The sequence below is a fragment of the Bos indicus x Bos taurus genome, chromosome 22, assembly GCF_003369695.1.
Source record: "Bos indicus x Bos taurus breed Angus x Brahman F1 hybrid chromosome 22, Bos_hybrid_MaternalHap_v2.0, whole genome shotgun sequence".
In the NCBI taxonomy this organism is placed as follows: Eukaryota; Metazoa; Chordata; class Mammalia; order Artiodactyla; family Bovidae; genus Bos; species Bos indicus x Bos taurus.
The window spans coordinates 9110508-9133393 of record NC_040097.1 but is presented as its reverse complement, the minus strand read 5'-3'; the positions used below and the strand labels follow the sequence as shown (position 1 = coordinate 9133393).

General features: G+C 51.4%; 3 protein-coding genes across 4 annotated transcripts; all 3 read right to left on the bottom strand.

Moving 5' to 3' along the window:
• Window positions 1-1140: 1140 nt before the first annotated feature.
• On the bottom strand, window positions 1141-2237 carry LOC113880452 (cathelicidin-3-like). Its single transcript, XM_027522635.1, has 3 exons — window positions 2034-2237; window positions 1354-1461; window positions 1141-1200 (listed from the first exon to the last, which is right to left on the bottom strand). The coding sequence occupies exons 1-3, from the start codon at window positions 2235-2237 to the stop codon at window positions 1141-1143; spliced, it is 372 nt and encodes a 123-aa protein (XP_027378436.1).
• An 8275-nt stretch (window positions 2238-10512) lies between these two features.
• Window positions 10513-12473, bottom strand: LOC113880835 (cathelicidin-6). Its single transcript, XM_027523446.1, has 4 exons — window positions 12228-12473; window positions 11491-11598; window positions 11278-11349; window positions 10513-10693 (listed from the first exon to the last, which is right to left on the bottom strand). The coding sequence occupies exons 1-4, from the start codon at window positions 12426-12428 to the stop codon at window positions 10598-10600; spliced, it is 477 nt and encodes a 158-aa protein (XP_027379247.1). The 5' UTR covers window positions 12429-12473; the 3' UTR covers window positions 10513-10597.
• Window positions 12474-18653: 6180 nt separating this feature from the next.
• Window positions 18654-21921, bottom strand: LOC113880834 (cathelicidin-5). 2 transcript variants are annotated; one of them, XM_027523444.1, is made up of 4 exons: window positions 20398-21581; window positions 19659-19766; window positions 19425-19496; window positions 18654-18845 (listed from the first exon to the last, which is right to left on the bottom strand). In XM_027523444.1, exons 1-4 carry the CDS (start codon window positions 20851-20853, stop codon window positions 18744-18746), a joined length of 738 nt encoding a protein of 245 aa, XP_027379245.1. In that variant the 5' UTR covers window positions 20854-21581; the 3' UTR covers window positions 18654-18743. The 2 variants fall into 2 exon arrangements, with proteins under 2 accessions (XP_027379245.1, XP_027379246.1); XM_027523445.1 differs by lacking the exon at window positions 19425-19496 and having other exon boundaries at window positions 20398-21921.
• Window positions 21922-22886: the final 965 nt, after the last annotated feature.

Here is a 22886-nt window from a genome sequence, read left to right as displayed (position 1 = left end):
TCTGTGTTCACAGGAGTGACCTCACACACAGACATAGATACACACATGCACATAGACATACATCATACACAGACACACACAAACACACACACACACAAACACATACACACACACAAAAACCACACACACACAAACACATACACACAAAAAAAACACACTCACACACAAACACACACACACACAAACACACACACACACAAACACATACACACACACAAACACAAACACATACTCACACCCCTAACAGGTCCCAGTAAGTTGGAAGAGGGGAGACAATTGAAATTGAAGGCTGAAGGAAGTTGTTTTCACAAGATTTTATTTTTCAGATGCTGACACAGGGCAAAACTGATCCCAAGAGGTCTTCCCTGAGCTTCTGATTCACCAAAAACCCCTATGAGGCAGTTATCTGCATATCGTTCAACTGTGGCCTGGGGAATGGAAATGGAGGTCCTATTTCTGGAGCTAACCGTGGAGCAGGGAGATTGGTAGAGGGAACCACTGCCAGGGACTCTCGTGGGACTGAACGGTGATGAGCCAAATTTCCTGAAACTCTTAAGCTGTGAATCAATAAAAACAGGTTTCTGGTGAGAACTGGGTGACGGTCAAGACATGGCCCATCCCTTCCCATCTGACATTCCATTTGTGGTGGACTCCAGGAATCTTGGGGTCCCCGTTCACCTCTGGCTATGACCCTTGGCGCATGCAATTGAATCCTTACACCCATAAACAGATGAGGAAACTGAGGCCCACAGGAAGCCTGGGCCTTTCCAGGGTCCAAGCCCATCCCAGCAAAGCTGGACGGAACAGAGGCTGAAAGCCCATGAGTCCAGTCAGTACCTGGCATGTTCACAACCCCCTGGAGGCTTTGTGAAAATCCAAATGCCTGGGCTCCACCCCAGAGTCTGATTCAGGAGGTCTGACTGGAGCCAAGAACCTGCCTCTCTGTTAGTTTCTTCCTGGGGGCCCCGTTAGACCACACTGCTCTAAGGTATGCAGAGCCAGGACTGGAGACCTAGGGCTCGGGAAGGTAAGGGCAAGGTCTGCCCTGGACTGGGGTGGGGGTTATTGATCCAAAGCACGTTCCAAACACCACCGCATTGTCAGCTGCACACCACGGAAAGGGCCACTCACCTCAACGGCTTACGTGAATACATCGTTCCAATGGTCCACGGTGACTGTCACCCCATATTCTTTCAGCACCTGGAGAAGGAGGCTCGACATCAAACTGGAACTCCTAGGCTATAACCCGCCAGCCACACCCCACCTCACCCCAGGGATGAGAAATTGTCCCCTGAAGTCCCCGGATCAGCTTCCTGGAAAGCATCCTCCTTCACTCCCAGCCCCCAGGCTCACCCCATTCTCCTTGAAGTCACACTGCTCTGGGGGCTGCAGGCTCGGTCTGGGGCACACGGTCTCCTTCACCCTGAAGCTCACAGGCTTTCGAGCTCCCGGGTCCTCCACCTGGTCAAGGATCAAAGTGGGGGGACTGGGCTCGGCTCATGTTTCCTTCTCTGATCTGTCTCCCTGCCCCCAACCCGGACCGCAGCCTCTCCAGCCCCCTGTGTGTCCGGCCCTGGGCTTGGTGCTGGCAGCACAGGGGAGAGGGCAGAGCCCGTGCCTGGCCTCACGGGCACACAGAGAGCAGGAGTGGCCCTCACAGCGGCGCTGATGGCAGCGCCTCCCCTCAGAGGGGCTGAGGGAGGTCAGGGCCGCCTGCAGGGAGAGCCCTTGTCACTGGAGCCTCCAGGCTGACAGAGCTCCCCCTGGCAGAGAGACACCGAGGTGCAGAGGGGATATTAGGAGGGAAGTCACCTCACAGAGCCTGTGACCCCTCCATCCCTGGAGCTCCCAGAAGTCCAGGGAGCCTGAGCCAGGTGTGCAGGGCGCCTGTTCCCACAGCAGAGATGCTAAGACAGGAAGCCTGGTGCTGGGAGATGACCCAGGTCTGGGAAGGTTTCCTGGAAGAGGTGGGAACCCACCTAGAGGGAAAAGTGCCTTCCTGACAGGAGGACCAGCCTGAGCGAAAGGGCGACAGTGTGGCCAAGGCTGGGAGGAGATGGCTCCAGGAGGCGGTAGAGATTAGCTTCTGAGGACCTCTCATTGAGCTGATCCACAGCACGAAGCACGGCCTCCCTGTAGCTGAGGGCCTGGGCGCTGGCCGAGGGCAGCGCTAGTCCCAGCAGCAGCAGCCACAGCGACCAGCGCCCCAGGGAGAGGCTGGCCCTCTGGGTCTCCATGGTCCCGAGTCTGCCTCCTCCCAGCCCAAGGGACCCTTCTTTTATGCCCAGTCTGAGCCCTGATGCAAAAGCTCTACCAGGAGTCTTCCTGACCCGCCCCATCCCTGCCCTCCTCCCAGGGTGTGGGCTGGTCTTACCTCAAGCCTTGCTGTTGCCTCATGGGATTTCTGGGCAGTGGGCAGGGAGGCCCGTTTGCAAGGTGAAGAAATGGTTTCTCCATCTCCTGACAACTTCTTGGCCTCTCCTAGATCCCATGGGGAGTGTCACCGGCAGGCTTGCTCAAGAGGGTTGTGTCCTCCAGGAGAGGGAGGGACCAGGCACTGTCTGCATCCCCTCTGCCTCCACACCATGGGCTCCTCGGGATTCAGGGTAAAGGAGTGTATTCAGCACTCAACCTCCAGCTCTAGGCACTGCCTGGCACACAGTATGCACTCATTTAACATTTGATGAGTGGATGACAGGACCAACCCCTTCTGAGCCTTACCCACCCAGCCTGTCCCTAGGCAGCCATCAACCCTACACCATCCTGTCTTTGGGACCAGCCGTCAGCCTGTCAGGAGCTTGGCTCCATCTGTCCTCTCTCCTGGATTCATCTCCACTGTTTCTCAGTTAGGAAGTTCGCCTCCAGGTTGGAAGAGAATGGATACATATATACAGATGGCTGAGTCCCTTTGCTCTTCACCTGAAGCTATCATAACATGATTTGTTAATCAGCTATGTGTGCATGCATGTGTGCTCAGTCGCTTCAGTCGTGTCTGACTCTTTGAGACTCTTTGAGACCCTACGGACTGTGGCCTGCCAGGCTCACTATCCATGGGATTCTCCAGGCAAGAATACTGGAGTGGGTTGCTTTGTTCTCCTCTAGCTTAATCAGCTATACTACAATACAAAATAAAAATGGTAAAAAGTAAAGTCCTCCTTCACAGATACCCACCAACAGGCATTGCCTGTTCAACTGACCCCTCCCGAGTCAAGCATGAGAAAGGTCATCTGCACTGTGACCCCAGTTCAGTGCCCTCCTACACTCAAGGCTACCCAGTCCTCACTGGATCCACATTCACATTCAAGCCTTGTCTTCATCTCTACAGACTCGGGGGACCCCCTATCCTCCTGAACTTGCCCCTGACCAATTCTCCCCTGTCCCTGCTCTCCTGGATCCCCTCCAACTCCCTGGGGGCTCCTGCTGAGTCTCCTCCAAGGACTCTCCTCTTAGGAGGCAGAGCTGGCTCAGGAGCATCTGGGCTGCTTCTCCTCCCAGTCTTCACACATTCCTGGGGATGGCCCTTCTCAAGACACCAGTTCTCCTGAACACGCATCATGGCTCTGTCTCTGGGTTCAAGACTCCATGAATGCCCTGGAGGTCCACACTTGGCTGTTGGCTGGGTGCTGCCACAGGAGCCCTGAGCTGGAAGCCTGGGAGCCCCACCTGCTCCTTCTTCCTCCTGAGGACACTGCCCTGACCTCCCATCACCCCTGCCCTAGGCCTACTCCAGTCTTCTCTCCTCTCAGTGAATCCACAACCTCAAGATTCCATCTTCCCCGATTACCAGGCTCTCCCTGACCACTGTCCACCTTCCACATTATTTTCTAGGGGCTCCAACACACTGCCCATTTGACCATGTCACCACTGCCTCCCGAGCCCACACTCCCCCAACTTGGCATCAGGGCCCAGATGGTCGCTGTTCTTAGCTGTCCTCACCCTAGACTTGCGGGCCTCGGGTGTCAGGCTGCCTCATCCCCCCCAACCCCTCAGGCCCCTCAGAGCCCCCTGCTCGTCTCCCATCTCTGCCCCTGATCCCTCTGCTTGCCCTAACCTTCCTCCTTGAGAAGCCTTCCCTGATGTCCAAGGAGACTCGGCACCTCTACTTCTTGGATCCCACAGCCTTCAGGAAGTCTCTTCTGATTTGACCTCAAGTGACTTTCTGTCCAGTGCCCTGATTGGGACACCACGCTGGGGTGGCCAGTGTGGAGGCGGTTTGAGAACACAGATGGGAGGATAATGAACCGAAGGAATAGAGGGGCCACGGGCCAAGAAGGAAATTCTTGTACAGGTCTTGGGAGGAACAACCATGTAACTGTGAGGTCTGGGGTAACTCTTGGACTCATTTGTTCCTGTGGGACCCTTGGGGGCTTGGACAGGGCCCCTCGGAAGGTGGCAGCTGGATGGATGGCACTGGTTACACATCAGCCTTGGAGAAGGAAAGAGAGGTAGGCCTCTGTGTGATGTGGTTTCACAGTCTAGGTATTGCCTCAGAGGCTTTTTGGTCAAATTGTATCCTTTTCCCAAGTCACTCCCCAGGTCAGTAGGTGCCCAATATGCTACCGGAGATCAGTGGAGAAATAACTCCAGAAAGAATGAAGGGATGGAGCCAAAGCAAAAACAATACCCAGTTGTGGATGTGACTGGTGATAGAAGCAAGGTCCGATGCTGAAAAGAGCAATATCGCATAGGAACCTGGAATGTCAGGTCCATGAATCAAGGCAAATTGGAAGTGGTCAAACAAGAGATGGTAAGAGTAAATGTCGACATTCTAGGAATCAGCGAACTGAAATGGACCGGAATGGGTGAATTTAACTCGATTAACCATTATATCTACTACTGCGGGCAGGAATCCCTCAGAAGAAATGGAGTGGCCATCATGGTCAACAAAAGAGTCTGAAATGCAGTACTTGGATGCAATCCCAAAAACAACAGAATGATCTCTGTTCATTTCCAAGGCAAACCATTCAATATCACGGTAATCCAAGTCTATGCCCCAACCAGTAACGCTGAAGAAGCTGAAGTTGAATGGTGCTATGAAGACCTACAAGACCTTTTAGAACTAACACCCAAAAAAGATGTCCTTTTCATTATAGGGGGCTGGAATGCAAAAGTAGGAAGTCAAGAAACACCTGGAGTAACAGGCAAATTTGGCCTTGGAATATGGAATGAAGCAGGGCAAAGACTGATAGAGTTTTGCCAAGAAAATGCACTGGTCATAACAAACACCCTCTTCCAACAACACAAGAGAAGACTCTACACATGGACATCATCAGATGGTCAACACCGAAATCAGACTGATTATATTCTTTGCAGCCAAAGATGGAGAAACTCTATACAGTCAGCAAAAACAAGACCAGGAGCTGACTGTAGCTCAGACCATGAACTCCTTATTGCCAAATTCAGACTTAAATTGAAGAAAGTGGGGAAAACCACTAGACCATTCAGGTATGACCTAAATCAAATCCGTTATGATTATACAGTGGAAGTGAGAAATAGATTTAAGGGCCTAGATCTGATAGATAGAGTGCCTGATGAACTATGGACTGAGGTTCGTGACATTGTACAGGAGACAGGGATCAAGACCATCCCCATGGAAAAGAAATGCAAAAAAGCAAAATGGCTGTCTGGGGAGGCCTTACAAATAGCTGTGAAAAGAGGAGAAGTGAAGGGCAAAGGAGAAAAGGAAAGATATAAACATCTGAATGCAGAGTTCCAAAGAATAGCAAGAAGAGATAAGAAAGCCTTCTTTGGCGATCAATGCAAAGAAATAGAGGAAAACAACAGAATGGGAAAGACTACAGATCTCTTCAAGAAAATCAGAGATACCATGAGCTCGATAAAGGACAGAAATGATATGGACCTAATAGAAGCAGAAGATATTAAGAAGAGATGGCAAGAATACACAGAAGAACTGTACAAAAAAGATCTTCACGACCCAGATAATCACGATGGTGTGATCACTGACCTAGAGCCAGACATCCTGGAATGTAAAGTCAAGTGGGCCTTAGAAAGCATCACTACGAACAAAGCTAGTGGAGGTGATGGAATTCCAGTTGAGCTATTCCAATCCTGAAAGATGATGCTGTGAAAGTGCTGCACTCAATATGCCAGCAAATTTGGAAAACTCAGCAGTGGCCACAAAAGGTCAGTTTTCATTCCAATCCCAAAGAAAGGTAATGCCAAAGAATGCTCAAACTACCACACAATTGCACTCATCTCACACGCTAGTAAAGTAATGCTCAAAATTCTCCAAGCCAGGCTTCAGCAATATGTGAACCGTGAACTTCCTGATGTTCAAGCTGGTTTTAGAAAAGGCAGAGGAATCAGAGATCAAATTGCCAACATCCGCTGGATCATAGGAAAAGCAAGAAGAGTTCCAGAAAAACATCTATTTCTGCTTTATTGACTATGCCAAAGCCTTTGACTGTGTGGATCACAATAAACTGTGGAAAATTCTTCAAGAGATGGGAATACCAGACCACCTGACCTGCCTCTTGAGAAATCTGTATGCAGGTCAATAAGCAACAGTTAGAACTGGACATGGAACAACAGACTGGTTCCAGATAGGAAAAGGAGTTCGTCAAGGCTGTATATTGTCACCCTGTTTATTTAACTTATATGCAGAGTACATCATGAGAAACTCTGGACTGGAAGAAACACAAGCTGGAATCAAGATTGCCAGGAGAAATATCAATAACCTCAGATATGCAGATGACACCACCCTTATGGCAGAAAGTGAAGAGGAACTCAAAAGCCTCTTGATGAAAGTGAAAGTGGAGAGTGAAAAAGTTGGCTTAAAGCTCAACATTCAGAAAACGAAGATCATGGCATCCGGTCTCACCACTTCATGGGAAATAGATGGGGAAACAGTGGAAACAGTGGATGACTTTATTTTGGGGGGCTCCAAAATCACTGCAGATGGTGACTGCAGCCATGAAATCAAAAGACGCTTACTCCTTGGAAGGAAAGTTATGACCAACCTAGATAGCATATTCAAAAGCAGAGACAGTACTTTGCCAACAAAAGTTCGTCTAGTCAAGGCTATGGTTTTTCCTGTGGTCATATATGGATGTGAGAGTTGGACTGTGAAGAAGGCTGAGTGCCAAAGAATTGATGCTTTTGAACTGTGGTGTTGGAGAAGACTCTTGAGAGTCCCTTGGCCTGCAAGGAGATCCAACCAGTCCATTCTGAAGGAGATCAGCCCTGGGATTTCTTTGGAAGGAATGATGCTAAAGCTGAAACTCCAGTACTTTGGCCACCTCATTTGAAGAGCTGACTCATTGGAAAAGACTCTGATGCTGGGAGGGACTGGGGGCAGGAGGAGAAGGGGACGACAGAGGATGAGATGGCTGGATGGCATCACTGACTCGATGGACGTGAGTCTGGGTGAACTCCGGGAGTTGGTGATGGACAGGGAGGCCTGGCGTGCTGCGATTCATGGGATTGCAAAGAGTCGGACACGACTGAGCGACTGATCTGATCTGATCTGATATTAGAAAATAATTAGCAACACGCGTGGTTACTGGTGTCTGGCACTCTCCCTGTGCTTTCCTGCCTCTGCATCATTGCATTTCCTAAACCTTAGCACTGAAGTCCCCTTCCCCATCTTTACATGGGGACAGGTGGCTGCTCAGGGACGAGGTCTGATAAAGGAGTCCACCTTGGAAGAGAACTTGGGAGCACCTGGCCCATAACCGATGCTCCATAAAAGCTGTTAATATCAGCGGGGCCAGAAGCTGCCCCCAGAGGCTACCCAGGTCCTTAGACACTGGAGTCAGGCAGACAGGAGTTTGAATCCTTGGTTTGCCTCTCACCAGCTGTGACTTCCTTGCAAATATTCTGCTCTGGTGGAACTCTCAGCAGCGAGTGAGAGTGAACCCAATTCACATGGCCCCAGACACAACTGAGAAACCCCTGTGGCTCCATTTTCCTGCAGTTCTCTCTGCAGGCTCTTGCTTAGAGAGAGAGAAGCAGGGGGAGAGGGAAAGGAGGGCGCAGAGGAGCAGCCTCAGGCATGCGAGGACCTCTGTGGCTGCAGCAGCTGTGCCCTGAGACGGTCGGACCAGACCCTGGGATCTCTGCCCACGCCCCCTCCTAACCCAATAGAGGATCACCAGCCCAGTGATGGGAGCACAGGTCCTGGCAGAGGTTGCTGCAAGACTGTTGTCACTACCTCGTCCCCACCCTGGGGCGCCCACCTTTCCCAGTCCTCCTCTATCTCCCCTCCCAGTCTGGTTGAGCCAGATATCTTTTCCCATCATGCTCTGCACTTAAACCCTAACTGGACAAAGCACAGCCTCATCTGTGTTTATATATGTCCTCATTCCAGCCCAGAGCCCAAGGCCTCCCATCAAAGAGAACAAAGTCGTGAAGAGAATGAGCAAGGCCAAGGCTGAGCGCCTTGACTTCCCATCCCTCCCTCTGCCCAACCTGCTGACCAGTGGTGTGAACGTAAAGCTGATTCTCAACAGCTGCCCTTTCTTCTCCTTGTCTGTAAAATGCACAGAAGGCCCTCCTCTCCTCCATGGAGAAATTTTCCCCCTCTGACCTTGAAGCTGAGGGTCAGAAGGGTCAGTTTCCAGAGAGCCTTCTCCAACTCCTGGGGAAAAGAGCAGCTGCCCACTCCATACTACCCCTCAACATGGTCACTAGGAGAAATCCCGCACAGCACAATACATTATCGGGGTCCCCCCAGAAGTCCCACTCTTCAGAAGCCTCCCTCATGGATGTTCACTCACATGGCCGAGGACAAAGGAACCAAGATGTCTCCTGCATCTTCTTTTAGCCTGGGAACTGAAAACCTTCCAGACATGTGTGACTGGGAATGCTATGTCCATTCTGTGCCCTAGAGTGCAACCATTTAAAACCAATGATGTATAAACTCCACAAATATTTCTCAGTAGTGAAAGTAAATATATTTGGTATATTCATACAGTGGAATACTAGGTGGTAGTGGTTTAGCCGCTAAGTCATGTCCAGCTTTTTGCGACCCCATAGACTGTAGCCCGCCATGCTCCTCTGTCCATGGGATTTTCCAGGCAGGAATGCTGGAGTGGGTTGCCATTTCCTTCTCCAGGGGATCTTCCCCACCCAGGGATCAGACCTGGGTCTCCTGCTTTGCAGATGGATTCTTTACCAACTGAGCCACCAGGGGAGCCCAGAATACTAAGTCAGCAATAAAAAATTCCCCAACTATAATCACATGCAAAAACATGAGTTCTCACAAGCATGTTGCATGAAAAAATTGTGCAAATGAGACTATATATGCTACAATATAATTTTCTATGAATTTCAAATCCTAGTTACACTGACCTAAGTGTTCCAAAGTCAGGGCCATGGTTATGGAGATGGGGAAGCAACTAGAAGGGGGATAAAGAGATTTCTAGGCACAATGTTATTGTGTTGCTTAGTCACTAAGATGTGTATGGCTCTTTTACAACCGCGTGGACTGTAGCCGGCCAGGTTCCTCCGTCCATGGGATTTTCTGGGCAAGAATATGAGAGTGGGCTGCCATTTCCTCCTCCAGGGGATCTTCCTGATCCAGGGATCAAACTCACATCTCTTGAATTGACAGGCAGATTTTTTACCACTGAGCCACCAGGGAAGCCCTTCGGTGCATTACACACATGTACTTGTATAGCAACAGTCTTATGGACTCTGTGGGAGAGGGAGAGGGTGGGAAGATTTGGGAGAATGGCATTGAAACATGTAAAATATCATGTATGAAATGAGTTGCCAGTCCAGGTTCAATGCATGATACTGGATGCTTGGGGCTAGTGCACTGGGACGACCCAGAGGGATGGTATGGGGAGGGAGGAGGGAGGAGGGTTCAGGATGGAGAACACATGTATACCTGTGGCGGATTCATTTTGATATTTGGCAAAACTAATACAATTTTGTAAAGTTTAAAAATAAAACAAACAAACAAAAAAACTCCATAAGTTGTGCATTTATTGTTAGTGCACAATTCCTATGTACATGCAATATGTCAGCTCCCTGGACCTCTTTGACTCCTGTGCTACTCTGACCACTTTGTAAAATCCTTGATTCTCCTGGGCTTACAGCACAGCCCCAACCCTCCCACCTGTTGTACCACCACCCTGGACACCTTGGGTCCTTCTCCATATCAGGCCCTGTACTTGACTCACTGACAAGGCCTGCTGACCTCCCAGACAGGGGCCAATTACATCTCCCTCCTCCAGGTCTGAGATGAAATACATTCATTTTTTGTTGCTGTAATCAGTGTTCACATACGCATGTTCATGGTCGGGTTCGGGTCATGGAGGGACCTGAGAATAAAGATGCTGTCCTGGATCTCTTAGCCCTGCTGCCTGCCCTCCCCCCATCCCCTTCTGGAAATAACAACCACTTCTGTACTGTGCATTTGTGATCACGCACACACCAAAACACTTTCACAGACACACATACACACACACATAGGAGGGCTCCCAGAAGTAAAGATTTGGTCCCACTAAGTGAGAGGAGACAAGTGAAATTAAAGCTTGGAGGAAGCTGTTTTCAGAAGACTTTACTTTCTCAGAATCCAAAAGCCTGAGCCAGGGAGGACACACACAGGATTCTTCCATGGGCTCACAATTTACCCCAAACGGAGTAGCGGAATGACTGGAGAAAGTTTCTTAAAGAGTTTCTTAAACTTCTTACGAAATCGTTTAAATCTTCCAACACTCTGCAACTATGAACCAGGAAGAACCAGGTTACTTGTGGGAAAGGGAACCAGGAGTAAGACCAGACCCATCTGCACCTATACACGGGCTCCAAGGCCCACACCAGGAGATTTGCAGCCCCAGCATGCCCTTTGGCGGCAACCTTTGAAGCACAAGGTTGAATCCCTACACCTATAGACAGAAGAGCAAACTGAGGCCCTCAGGTGACAAGGGGCTTACCAGGGTCACAAGCCCATCCCAGCAAAGATGGAAGCGAGCTGGGGCTAAAAGATCATTACTTGAGTCAGTGCCTCTCAAACCATTAGAATCTCCTGGAGGCCTCGTGAAAAGACAAATGACTGCACCCCACCCCAGACGTCTGAGTGGGGCTGAGAATCTGCATCTCTGTCAGTTCCTAGGTGGGGACCCCATTAGAGAACCATTGCTCTAAGAGACACAGAACCAGTGCTGGAGACCTGGGGCTTGCGGGAGGGAGCAGCCAGGGTAGGAGGGCCCTCCTCTGCCCTGGATGGGGGAGGGGGGTCTTTGGTCCTAAGAATGTTCCACAACCCATCACCCTAGCGGTTCCTGCAGGACAGAAGGGGCCACTCACCTCCTTGCAGGTGACGTTCATTTTGCCTTTCACTGCATCCAGAGTGACTGTCCCTACACATTGCTTCACCAGCTGGAAGGAGAGGCTGGAGGTCAAACTGGAATCCCCAGGCCATAACCTCCCAGGCTCCACCCAGGGACTAAAAATCTCCTTGAAACCCCTTGTTCAGCAGCTTGGGAAGCATTCACCCGTGCTCCCAGCCCCCAGGCTCACCCCATTCTCCTTGAAGTCACACTGCTCTGCGGGCTGCTGGCTTGTCCTGGGGCATACAGTCTCCTTCACCCTGAAGCTCACAGGCTTCGGGATGTTTGGGTTCTCATCCTGATCCAGGAATAAAATGGGGAGACTGGGCTCGGGCTCATGTTTCCTTCTCTGATCTGTCTCCCTGCCCCCAACCCGGATGGCAGCCTCTCCAGCCCCCTGTGTGTCCAGCCCTGGGCTTGGTGCCGGCAGCACAGGGGAGGGGACAGAGCCCGTGCCCGGCCTCACGGGCACACAGAGAGCAGGAGCGGCCCTCACAGCAGCACTGATGGCAGCGCCTCCCCTCACAGGGGCTGAGGGAGGTCAGGGCCGCCTGCAGGGAGAGCCCTTGTCACTGGAGCCTCCAGGCTGACAGAGCTCCCCCTGGCAGAGAGACACCGAGGTGCAGAGGGGACATTGGCAGAGAAGTCACTTCACAGAGCCTGTGACCCCCCCATCCCTGGAGCTCCCAGAAGTCCAGGGAGCCTGAGCCAGGTGTGCAGAGCGCCTGTTCCCACAGCAGAGATGCTAAGGCAGGAAGCCTGGTGCTGGGAGGGCCCCAGGTCTGGGAAGGTTTCCTGGAAGAGATGGGAACCCACCTAGAGGGAAAAGTGCCTTCCTGACAAGAGAACCAGCCTGAGCGAAGGGGCGACAGTGTGGCCAAGGATGTCAGGAGACAGATCCCCTTCCCAGCCCCCTCCCCAACTCACGTCCTCCTTGAGAGGTGGGTCTAGCTCCAGGAGGCGGTAGAGATTAGCTTCTGAGGACCGCTCATTGAACTGATCCACAGCACGAAGCACGGCCTCCCTGTAGCTGAGGGCCTGGGCGCTGGCCGAGGGCAGCGCTAGTCCCAGCAGCAGTAGCCACAGTGACCACCGTCCCAGGGAGAGGCTGGCCCTCTGGGTCTCCATGGTCCCCAGTTTGCCACCTCCCAGACTGCAGGATCTGCCTTTATGCTAAGCCTGGGCCTAATGCAAAGGCTCTACCAGGAGTCTTCCTGACTAGCCCCGTCCCTGCCCTCCTCCCAGGATGTGAGGTGGACTTGCCTCAGCCCCTGCTGTTGCCTCATGGGGTTTCTGAACAGTGGGCAGGGAGGCTCCTGTGCAAGGTGAAGAAATGGTTTCTCCATCTCCTTGACAACTTCTTGGCCTTTCCTGGACCCCACAGGGAGTGTCACAGGCAGTCTTGCTCAAGAGGATTGAGTCCTCCAGAAGATGGAGGGGCCAGGCACTATCTACATCCCCTCTGCCTCCACACCTCAGGATTCAGTGTAAAGGAGTGTATTTGCTATTCAACCTGCTTCATTGACTACATTAAAGACTTTTTGACTGTGTGGACCATAACAAACTGTGGAAAATTCTTCAAGAGATGGGAATACCAGACCACCTGGCCTGCCTCCTGAGAAATCTGTATGCAGGTCAAAAAGCAACAGTTAGAACTGGACATAGAACAATGGGCTGATTCCAAATTAGGAAAGGAGTACATCCAGGCTGTATATTGTCACCCAGCTTATATAACTTATATGCAGAGTACATCATTCAAAACACTGGGCCAGATAAAGCACAAGCTAGAATCAAGATTGTCAGGAGAAATATCAGTAACCTCAGATATGCAAATGACACCACCCTTACGGCAGGAAGCGAAGAGGAACTAAACAGCCCCTTGATGAAAGTAAAGAGGAGAGTGAAAAGCAGGTTTAAAACTCAACATTCAAAAAACTAAGATCATGGTATCTGGTCACATCACTTCATGGCAAATAGATGGGGAAACAATGGAAACATTGACAGACTTTATTTTCTTGGGCTCCAAAATCACTGTGAATGGTGACTGTGACCATGAAATTAAAAGACGCTTGCTCCTTGGAAGAAAAGCTATGACAAATCTACATAGCATATTTAAAAGCAGAGACGTTACTTTAGTAATGTCTAGTCAAAGCCATGGTTTTTCCAGTAGTCATGTAAGGATGTGAAAGTCGGACCATAAAGAAGGCTGAGCACCAAAGAATTGATGCTTTCGAACTGTGGTGTTGGAGAAGACTCTTGAGAGTCCCTTGGACTGAAAGATCAAACCAGTCAATCCTAAAGGAAATCAGCCCTGAATATTCATTGGAAGAACTGATGCTGAAGCTGAAGCTCCAATATTTTGGTCACCTGATGCAAAGAGCAGACTCATTGGAAAAGACATTGATGCTGGGAAAGATTGAAGGCAGGAGGAGAAGGGGACAACAGAGGACAAGATGGCTGGATGGCACCACCGACTCAATGGACATGAGTTTGAGCAAGCTCTGGGAGATAGTGAAGGACAGGGAAGCCTGGCGTCCATGGGGTCGCAAAGAGTAGGATGCAACTGAGTAACTGAACAACAACCCCTCCTCTAGGCCCCCAGTAGGCACACAGGTAAAGTTGGATGAGTGGATGACAGCTCCAATCCCTTCTACAGTCTCACCCATCCAGCTTGTCCTCACGCAGTCACATGGTCAGACCATCCTTGTCTCTCCGCAACCCTCAGCCTGTCAGGGGGTCGGCTTCACCTGTCCCCTCTCCTACTCTTCTCTGACTTCCTCACACTAAAGATGTCAGCAGTTGTGGCCTGTTGCTACACTCAACCTCTTTATCTTCACAGGTGCTGGGGAAACACTCTGTCTACCTGAATATGCTCTCTGCCAATCTCCCCTGTCCCTGCCCTCCTGGGTCCCCTCCTCCTCCCTGGGGGCTCCTGCTGAGTCTCCTCCAAGGACTCTCCTCTTAGGAGGCAGGGCTGGCTCAGGAGCATCCGGGCTGCTCCTCCTCCCCGTCGTCACACGTTTCTGGGGACCACACTTCTCAAGACAACAGTGCCCATCACACACATACTGGACTGTGCCTCTGGGTTCAAGACTCCGATGAATGCCCTGGTGGTCCTCACTGGGCCGTTGGCTGGGTGCTGCCAAAGGAGCCCTGAGCTAGAAGCCTGGGAGCCCCACCTGTTCCTTCTTCCTTCTGAGGACACTCCCCTGACCTCCCGCCACCCCTGCCCTGGGCCGACCCCCATCTCCTCTCCTCTCCTCTCAGTGACGCCACAACCTCCAGACTCCATGTTTCCTGATTTTCAGGCTCTCTCCAGACCACTGTCCACCCTTCACACCATTTCTAGATGCCAAGACAGAGTGCTGATTTGATCACTTCACCCTCCGCCTTCAGAGCACACAGACCCCCGCCTGATAGCAGGGTCTGGATCTCCTCAGTGTCCACACCCCGGCCCTGCGGGGCAGGTCTCAAGCTGCCTTGACCACTCCAACCACAAGCCATCTCAGAGCCTCCTGCTTGGCCCCCATCTCTGCAGCTGGTGCCTCTGCTTGCCCTGACATGCCACCTTGCAAAATTTTCCCTGACCTTAACCAAAAGTGGTACCTCCTCCTCTTGACTCCCAAAGCCTTCAGGACATCCCTTCTTCTGTTTTGCTTTTTTAGTAAAATGTGCTTTTTATTTATTTAGTTAGTTCTGGCTGTACAGTGTCTTCGTTGCCACCCACCAGCTAGTCTGGTTGCATAGAGCAAGGGCTACTCTCTAGTTGCGGTGCACAGGCTTCTTGTTACGGTGGCTTCTCTTGTTGCGGAGCACAGGCTCTAGAGAGTGAGGTCTCAGTAGCTGTGGCCCAGGGGCTTACTTGCCTGGTGTGGGATCTTCCTGGACCATGGATCCAACCCACATCCCCTGCATTGGCAGGCAGATTCTTACCCACAGGACCACCAGGGAAGTCCAGGACATCCCTTCTGATTTGACCTCCAGGATTCCTTGCCCAGTGCTCTGGTTGAACACCAGGTGGGGAGGAAAAGAGAGCACAGGTGGGGGAAATACTATGCCCAAGGGACCGAGGAGTGCTGAAGCCAAGAAGAACATTCCAATCCACCAATGCCAGGGAAGCACCATGTGGCCGTGAGGACTCAGTTGCCCTGTGGGACCCTTGGAGCCTTGGCCAGGGCTCCTTGGAAGGTAGCAGCCTGGATGGGAGATGCTGGTTGACCACTCAGCCTTGGAGAAGGAAAGAGAAGTGAATTTTGTGCAACCTTATTACACCGCCCAGATATTGCCCCACTGGCCTCTTGGTCAAGCTATATCTTTTCCCTGAGTCAAATAATTAGCAACACACATGGTTCCTGGGCGTTTGGTAACCTGGAAACCTCCCTGTGCTCCCCTGGTGGTGGTGGTCTATTCGCTAAGTCATGTTCGACTCTTTGCAACCCCATGAACTGTAGCCTGCCAGGCTCCTCTGTCCATGGGATTTCTCAGGCAAGAATACTGGAGTGGGTTGCCATATCCTCCTCTAGGGAATCATCTCAACCCAGGGATTGAACCTGTGGCTCCTGGGTCTCCGGCATTGCAGGCAGATTCTTCACCGCTGAGTCACCAGGGAAGGCCTCCCCTGTGCTTTCCTGCCTCTGCATGATTGCCTGGGACCAGTTCTGTCTCCTTCTCACGGGTCGAGATGGAAAAATTGTTAGCATCATTTCGTTTCTGCTATCAGTGGTCACATATGCATGTTGAGGGCCTGGTCCATAGCAAGGGACATATGGTCAACACTGATGTAAAACTGAATGGACACGACAGGCCTGAGGCTGGGGACCTCAGGCAGAGGTGTAACACTTCCGGGAGTGAGACACCCATGGAGTAAGAAAGAGGAGGTGTTTTTCCATCATGTCCCCCCAGTGGTTGGTTGAAGCTACTCCTTTGGTGCAAGCTCCCCAGTGCTTCCAGTCTGCCCCAGAGCAAAGGTCAACTAGAAAGTGGGGAGTGGGCAGGACATGGGCAGTGTCTGAAACACACAGGCAAGTAGACATGGGACCTGTGTGTCACTCTGTCTCTCACACCCTCATGCAGAGCTCTTCACCCTGATGGACAAGATGCTTGTATTTAATGGTGCAAATTTTGTACCATTCACGACCCAGATAATCACGATGGTGTGATCACTCACCTAAAGCCAGACATCCTGGAATGTGAAGTCAAGTGGGCCTTAGGAAGCATCACTACAAACAAAGCTAGTGGAGGTGATGGAATTCCAGTTGAGCTATTTCAAATCCTAAAAGATGATGCTGTGAAAGTGCTGCACTCAATATGCCAGCAAATTTGGAAAACTCAGCAGTGGCCACAGGACTGGAAAAGGTCAGTTTTCATTCGAATCCCAAAGAAAGGTAATGCCAAAGAATGCTCAAACTACCACACAATTGCACTCATCTCACACACCAGCAAAGTAATGCTCAAAATTCTCCAAACCATGCTTCAGCAATATATGAACCGTGAACTTCCCAATGTTCAGGCTGCTTTTAGAAAAGGCAGAGGAACCAGAGATCAAATTGCCAACATCCACTGGATCATCAAAAAAGCAAGAGAGTTCCAGAAAAACATCTATTTCTGCTTTATTGACTATGCCAAAGCCTGTGACTGTGTGGATCAACAATAATTGTGGAAAATTCTTCAAGAGATGGGAATACCAGACCACCTGACCTGCCTCTTGAGAAATCTGTATGCAGGTCAAGAAGCAACAGTAAGAACTGGACATGGAACAACAGACTGCTTCCAAATAGGAAAAGGAGTGCATCAAGGCTGTATATTGTCACCCTGCTTATTTAACTTATATGCAGAGTACATCATGAGAAACACTGGGCTGGATGAAGCACAAGCTGGAATCAAGATTATTGAGAGAAATATCAATACCCTCAGATATGCAGATGACACCACCCTTATGGCAGAAAGTGAAGAAGAGCTAAAGAGCCTCTTGATGAAAGCGAAAGAGGAGAGTGAAAAAGTTGGCTTAAAGCTCAACATTCAGAAAACTAAGACCGTGGCATCTGGTCCCATCACTTCATGGGAAATAGATGGGGAAACAGTGGAAACAGTGGCTGACTTTATTTTGGGGGGCTCCAAAATCACTGCAGGTGGTGACTGCAGCCATGAAATTAAAAGATGCTTACTCCTTGGAAGGAAAGTTATGACGAACCTAGACAGCATATTAAAAAACAGAGATATTACTTTGCCAACAAAGGTCTGTCTAGTCAAGGCTGTGCTTTTTCCAGTAGTCATGTATGGATGTGAGAGTTGGACTATAAAGAAAGCTGAGCGCCAAAGAATTGATGCTTTTGAATTGCAGTGTTGGAGAAGATTCTTGAGAGTCCCTTGGACTAGAAGGAGATCCAACCAGTCCATCCTAAGGGAGATCAATCCTGGGTGTTCATTGAAAGGACTGATGTTGAAGCTGAAACTCCAATACTTTGGCCACCTGATGCGAGGAGCTGACTCACTGGAAAAGACCCTGATGCTGGGAAGGATTGAAGGCAGGAGGAGAAGGAGATGACAGAGGATGAGATGGTTGGATGGCATCACCGACTCAATGGACATGGGCTTGGGTGGACTCCAGGAGTTGGTGATGGACAGGGAGGCCTGGCGCATGGGATCACAAAGAGTCGGACATGACTGAACAACTGAACCGAACTGAACTGATCCCTAAACACAAGCCCACCGCTTCAGTCTGGGACCCAGCTGAAGAAATAGTAATGTGTCTCAGTGCCACAGGAAAAGCCAGGAGGGATGGGCTAATTCAAAATTAAGATTGTCGAGGGCAAGAGGTACGTCCTGGGCGTTGCACCTGCAGGCTCAGCCCTGAGACTGAACTGCATCTCTGTGAGTGTTTAGCAAGGTGAGCAGCCTGGCCCCTCGTGGACTGTCAGCTCCACGTGAGCAGGAGCAGCAGCCCCACCAGCTCTGCACCCACAGCAGGTCTCCTTACATCCTACTGGGTGTTGGAGGAGGAGGGCAGAGGTGGGTGAAGGGCTCGGGAGGGACCCGAGTGTGGGGACACAGTTCTGGAGCTCCTGGGGCTGCTGCCTCCCCCGTGCCCTCCTGGAAGGAACAGGGGCCCCAGGTTTCTCTGTGTTCACAGGAGTGATCTCACACACACACACACACATACATACACACAGGAGTGATCACATACATACACATACAGGAGTGATCACACAAACACATACACACACATAGACAAACACACACACACACACACACACACACACACACACACACACCCGACACAGAGGGCCTCCCAGAGTAAACAACTCAGTCATAATAAGTGGGAGAAGGGGAGACAATTGAAACTGAGGCTTGGAGGAAGTTGTTCTCACAAGAATTTATTTCTCAGAGTCCAGAAGTCTTCCCCAGGGCCGGCAGACCCTTAGGACTCTTTCCTGGGCCCACAATTCACCCAATTATTCTGATTATTGGAACAATAATTGGGCCATACTTCTTCCAAGCACGTAATATCTTCCTACCCAGGCTTCGAAGTCCCCCGACACTCTGGGGCTGTGCAACGAGAAGAAACAGGTTATCTGTGGAGGGAGGGACCCAGGGTAAGACCAGAACCCTCCCCACTTGGACATCCCCACAAACTGGGCGATTTCAGGAGGTTTTATGGCCCAGGCACCCTCTCTCTGGCTGCAACTGTTGGAGCCTCTGGCTGAATCTCCACACCACAGACATATGAGGAAACGGAGGCCCACAGATGACATAGGGCTTTCTGGGGTCACAAGCCCCAGGGGCGGAAAGCTCATGACTTGAGTCAGTGTCGCTCAAACTTCAGCACAGTCAGAATCCCCTGGAGGCCTTGTGAAAATACAAATGGCTGGACCCCACCCCAGAGTTGGATTCAGGAGGTCTCAGTGGGGCTGAGAATCTGCCTCTCAGTTCCCAGGTGGGGACCCCAGTAGAGAACCCCTGCTCTAAGGGATGCAGAGCCAGGGCTAGAGACCTGGGGCTCAGGAAAAGGAGAGGCCCGAGTAGAAGGGCCTTTCTCTGCCCTGGATGGGGCAGTGGGTCATTGGTCCAAAGAACGTTTGACACATTACCCCCCAGAAGCCTCGCAACCCAGGAAGGGTCACTCACCACAGCACAGGTGATGTCAAAGTTACTCCCGACCTGGTCCAGGGTGACTGTCCCCACACACTCTTTCAGCAGCTTGGAGGGGAGGCTCCAGGTCAAACTGGAAACCCTGGGTCATAACCTCCCAGCCTCACCTCACCTCACCCACAAGGGGCTGGAAACCTTCCCTGAAATTCCCTGTTCAGCTCGCGCTGAGAAGCATTGATCCCAGCCCTCAGTCTCAGCCCCCAGGCTCACCCCATTCTCCTTGAAGTCACACTGCTCCGGGGGCTGCTGGCTCGTCCTGGGGCACACGGTCTCCTTCACCCTGAAGCTCACAGGCTTCGGGATGTTTGGGTTCTCATCCTGATCCAGGAATAAAATGGGGAGACTGGGCTCGGGCTCATGTTTCCTTCTCTGATCTGTCTCCCTGTCCTCAACCCGGACGGCAGCCTCTCCAGCCCCCTGTGTGTCCGGCCCTGGGCTTGGTGCCGGCAGCACAGGAGAAGGGGACAGAGCCCGTGCCCCGCCTCACGGGCACACAGAGAGCAGGAGCGGCCCTCACAGCAGCGCTGATGGCAGCGCCTCCCCTCACAGGGGCTGAGGGAGGTCAGGGCCACCTGCAGGGAGAGCCCTTGTCACTGGAGCCTCCAGGCTGACAGAGCTCCCCCTGGCAGAGAGACACTGAGGTTCAGAGGGGATATTAGGAGGGAAGTCACCTCACAGAGCCTGTGACCCCTCCATCCCTGGAGCTCCCAGAAGTCCAGGGAGCCTGAGCCAGGTGTGCAGGGCGCCTGTTCCCACAGCAGAGATGCTAAGGCAGGAAGTCTGGTGCTGGGAGATGACCCAGGTCTGGGAAGGTTTCCTGGAAGAGGTGGGAACCCACGTAGTGGGAAAAGTGCCTTCCTGACAGGAGGACCAGCCTGAGCGAAGGGGCGACAGTGTGGCCAAGGATGTCAGGAGACATATCCCCTTCCCAGCCCCCTCCCCAACTCACGTCCTCCTTGGGTGGTGGGTCTAGCTCCAGGAGGCGGTAGAGATTAGCTTCTGAGGACTTCTCATTGAGCTGATCCACAGCACGAAGCACGGCCTCCCTGTAGCTGAGGGCCTGGGCGCTGGCCGAGGGCAGCACTAGTCCCAGCAGCAGTAGCCACAGTGACCAGCGCCCCAGGGAGAGGCTGGCCCTCTGGGTCTCCATGGTCCCCAGTCTGCCTCCTCCCAACCTGAGGGATCCTCCTTTATGCCCAGTCTGGGCCCTGATGCAAAAGTTCAACCGGGAGCCTTCCTGACCCACCCCATCCCTGCCCTCCTCCCAGGGCATGAGCTGGACTTGCCTCAGCTCCTGCTGTTGCCTCACGGGACTGCAGGGCAGTGAGTGAATTTTGTCTCCTGTGCAAGGTGAAGAAATGGTTTCTCCATCTCCTACAATACCTTGACCTCCCCTAGACCCCATGGGAAGTGTCACAGGCAGGCTTGCTCAAGAAGGTTGTCTCCTCAGGAGACACGGGGACCAGACACTCTCTACAACCCCTCTGTGTCCACACTCTGGTCTCCTCAGGATTCAGGGTAAAGGAGTGTATTCACCTTTCATTTCCAGCTCTAGGCACTGCCTGGCACCCAGGAGACAATCACTTAACACTTGAAGAATGGATAACAGTACCAACCCCTTCTAGAAGTACCCCTTCTACTTACATTGCTAGCCCGTCCCTAGGCAGACATCCATCCCACACTATCCAGTCCTCTGGAATCAGCCCTCAGCCAGCCAGGGGTTTGGCCCCATTTGTCCCCTCTCCTGGGTTCTCCACCTCCTTTGTCACTCTAAAAATGTCCCATCCCAAGTCCTTAGCAGATATGGCCTGTGTCCCTGATACCTCCCATTCCAGTCTGAAGAAGAGTCATGTAGGTCACTGACTACACTTTTTTGCCCTCTCTCATGCTCAAAACCCCTGCAGGCTTGCTTGTCCTTCCTTACTGGATCCAAAAGTCACACTCAAGCTTTGTCTTTATCTATACAGACTCTGGGCATCGCTCTGTCCTCCTGAAATTCCCCCTTAGCCGATTCTCCCTAGTGTTGTTCTCCTGGGTCCCCTCCTCCTCCCTGGGGGCTCCTGCTGACTCTCCTCCAAGGACTCTCCTCTTGGGAGGCAGGGCTGGCTCAGGTGCATGCAGGCTGCTTCTCCCCCGCCCCCCGCCCCATCCTCACAGTTCCTGGGGACGGCCCTTCTGAAGACACCAGTTCTCCTGGACCCGCATCACTGCTCTGTATCTCTGAGTTCAAGACACCTATGAACACCCCCAGTTGTCCACATGGGACAGTTTGGTTGTACCTCAGAAAGTGGTGACCCAGATTGATGGCACTGGCTGTGAAACAGAGCTTTTGTCTTTACTCTTTCCCTGCATCAGATTCTTTCCCAATGATGCTTGCCGCCCTACTGTGTCTTCTGTCTGTCTTTTAGCTATGGAAAACTTTAGTCAAAGGATAAATTTAATCTGAGAAGTGAAAAATCCTGAAACAAAGGAAAAACAGTCAAAGAAGACTAAATAATGTAGTCATTAAGCATAGTCAAGGACCTTTAGTTCTTTCCCAAGGGCTATAGATAATATTCTGAGTGTATCCTGTGAGCTGTCTTCAGATCAGATCAGTCGCTCAGTCGTGTCCGACTCTTTGCAACCCCATGAATCGCAGCACGCCAGGCCTCCCTGTCCATCACCAACTCCCAGAGTTCACTCAGACTCACGTCCATCGAGTCAGTGATGCCATCCAGCCATCTCATACTCTGTCATCCCCTTCTTCTCCTGCCCCCAACCCCTCCCAGTATCAGAGTCTTTTCCAATGAGTCAACTCTTCGCATGAGGTGGCCAAAGTACTGGAGTTTCAGCTTCAGCATCATTCCTTCCAAAGAAATCCCAGGGCTGATCTCCTTCAGAATGGACTGGTTGGATCTCCTTGCAGTCCAAGGGACTCTCAAGAGTCTTCTCCAACACCACAGTTCAAAAGCATCAATTCTTTGGCACTCAGCCTTCTTCACAGTCCAACTCTCACATCCATACATGACCACAGGAAAAACCATAGCCTTGACTAGACGAACCTTTGTTGGCAAAGTACTGTCTCTGCTTTTGAATATGCTATCTAGGTTGGTCAAAACTTTCCTTCCAAGGAGTAAGCGTCTTTTAAGAGGCAGATCAGGTGGTCTGGTATTCCCATCTCTTGAAGAATTTTCCAAACCCCAGGTGGAGAAGTTAACTACGTGCTGACCAGACTGTTCTCAGGACATGAGCTGCCACAGTTCCAAGAACCGACTGCAAAGAAATGGGAACAAATGGACTCTGGAACTGAAGATTAACTGTACCTAAAACAATCAAGATGATGCTGGTCAGACCACTGATGACCAATTTGAAGATGACTGTTAAGAGATGACTGTGCTGTTTCTGCATGTAGCCCCCTACCCCTGACTCTATTAATGCTCTCACCAACCCCCAACCCCC

What these genes read in the sequence shown, in the direction of transcription:
- LOC113880452 (XM_027522635.1), bottom strand. Translation starts at nt 2,237, where the DNA reads ATGGAGACCCAGAGGGCCAGCCTCTCCCTGGGGCGCTGGTCGCTGTGG. An exon ending in CTCCCAGCCTTGGCCACACT is followed by an intron (nt 1,462 to 2,033) that starts GTCGCCCTTTCG and finishes ATCCTTGACCAG; the next exon opens with GTGGAGGACCCGGGAGCTCG. An exon ending in GTGACTTCAAGGAGAATGGG is followed by an intron (nt 1,201 to 1,353) that starts GTGAGCCTGGGG and finishes CTCCTTCTCCAG; the next exon opens with GTGCTGAAAGAATATGGGGT.
- LOC113880835 (XM_027523446.1), bottom strand. Translation starts at nt 12,428, where the DNA reads ATGGAGACCCAGAGGGCCAGCCTCTCCCTGGGACGGTGGTCACTGTGG. An exon ending in GTGACTTCAAGGAGAATGGG is followed by an intron (nt 11,350 to 11,490) that starts GTGAGCCTGGGG and finishes CTCTCCTTCCAG; the next exon opens with CTGGTGAAGCAATGTGTAGG. An exon ending in TGAACGTCACCTGCAAGGAG is followed by an intron (nt 10,694 to 11,277) that starts GTGAGTGGCCCC and finishes CCTGGTTCATAG; the next exon opens with TTGCAGAGTGTTGGAAGATT.
- LOC113880834 (XM_027523444.1), bottom strand. Translation starts at nt 20,853, where the DNA reads ATGGGGTCTAGGGGAGGTCAAGGTATTGTAGGAGATGGAGAAACCATT. An exon ending in ACCCACCACCCAAGGAGGAC is followed by an intron (nt 19,767 to 20,397) that starts GTGAGTTGGGGA and finishes TTCCTGGATCAG; the next exon opens with GATGAGAACCCAAACATCCC. An exon ending in TTGACATCACCTGTGCTGTG is followed by an intron (nt 18,846 to 19,424) that starts GTGAGTGACCCT and finishes CTCGTTGCACAG; the next exon opens with CCCCAGAGTGTCGGGGGACT.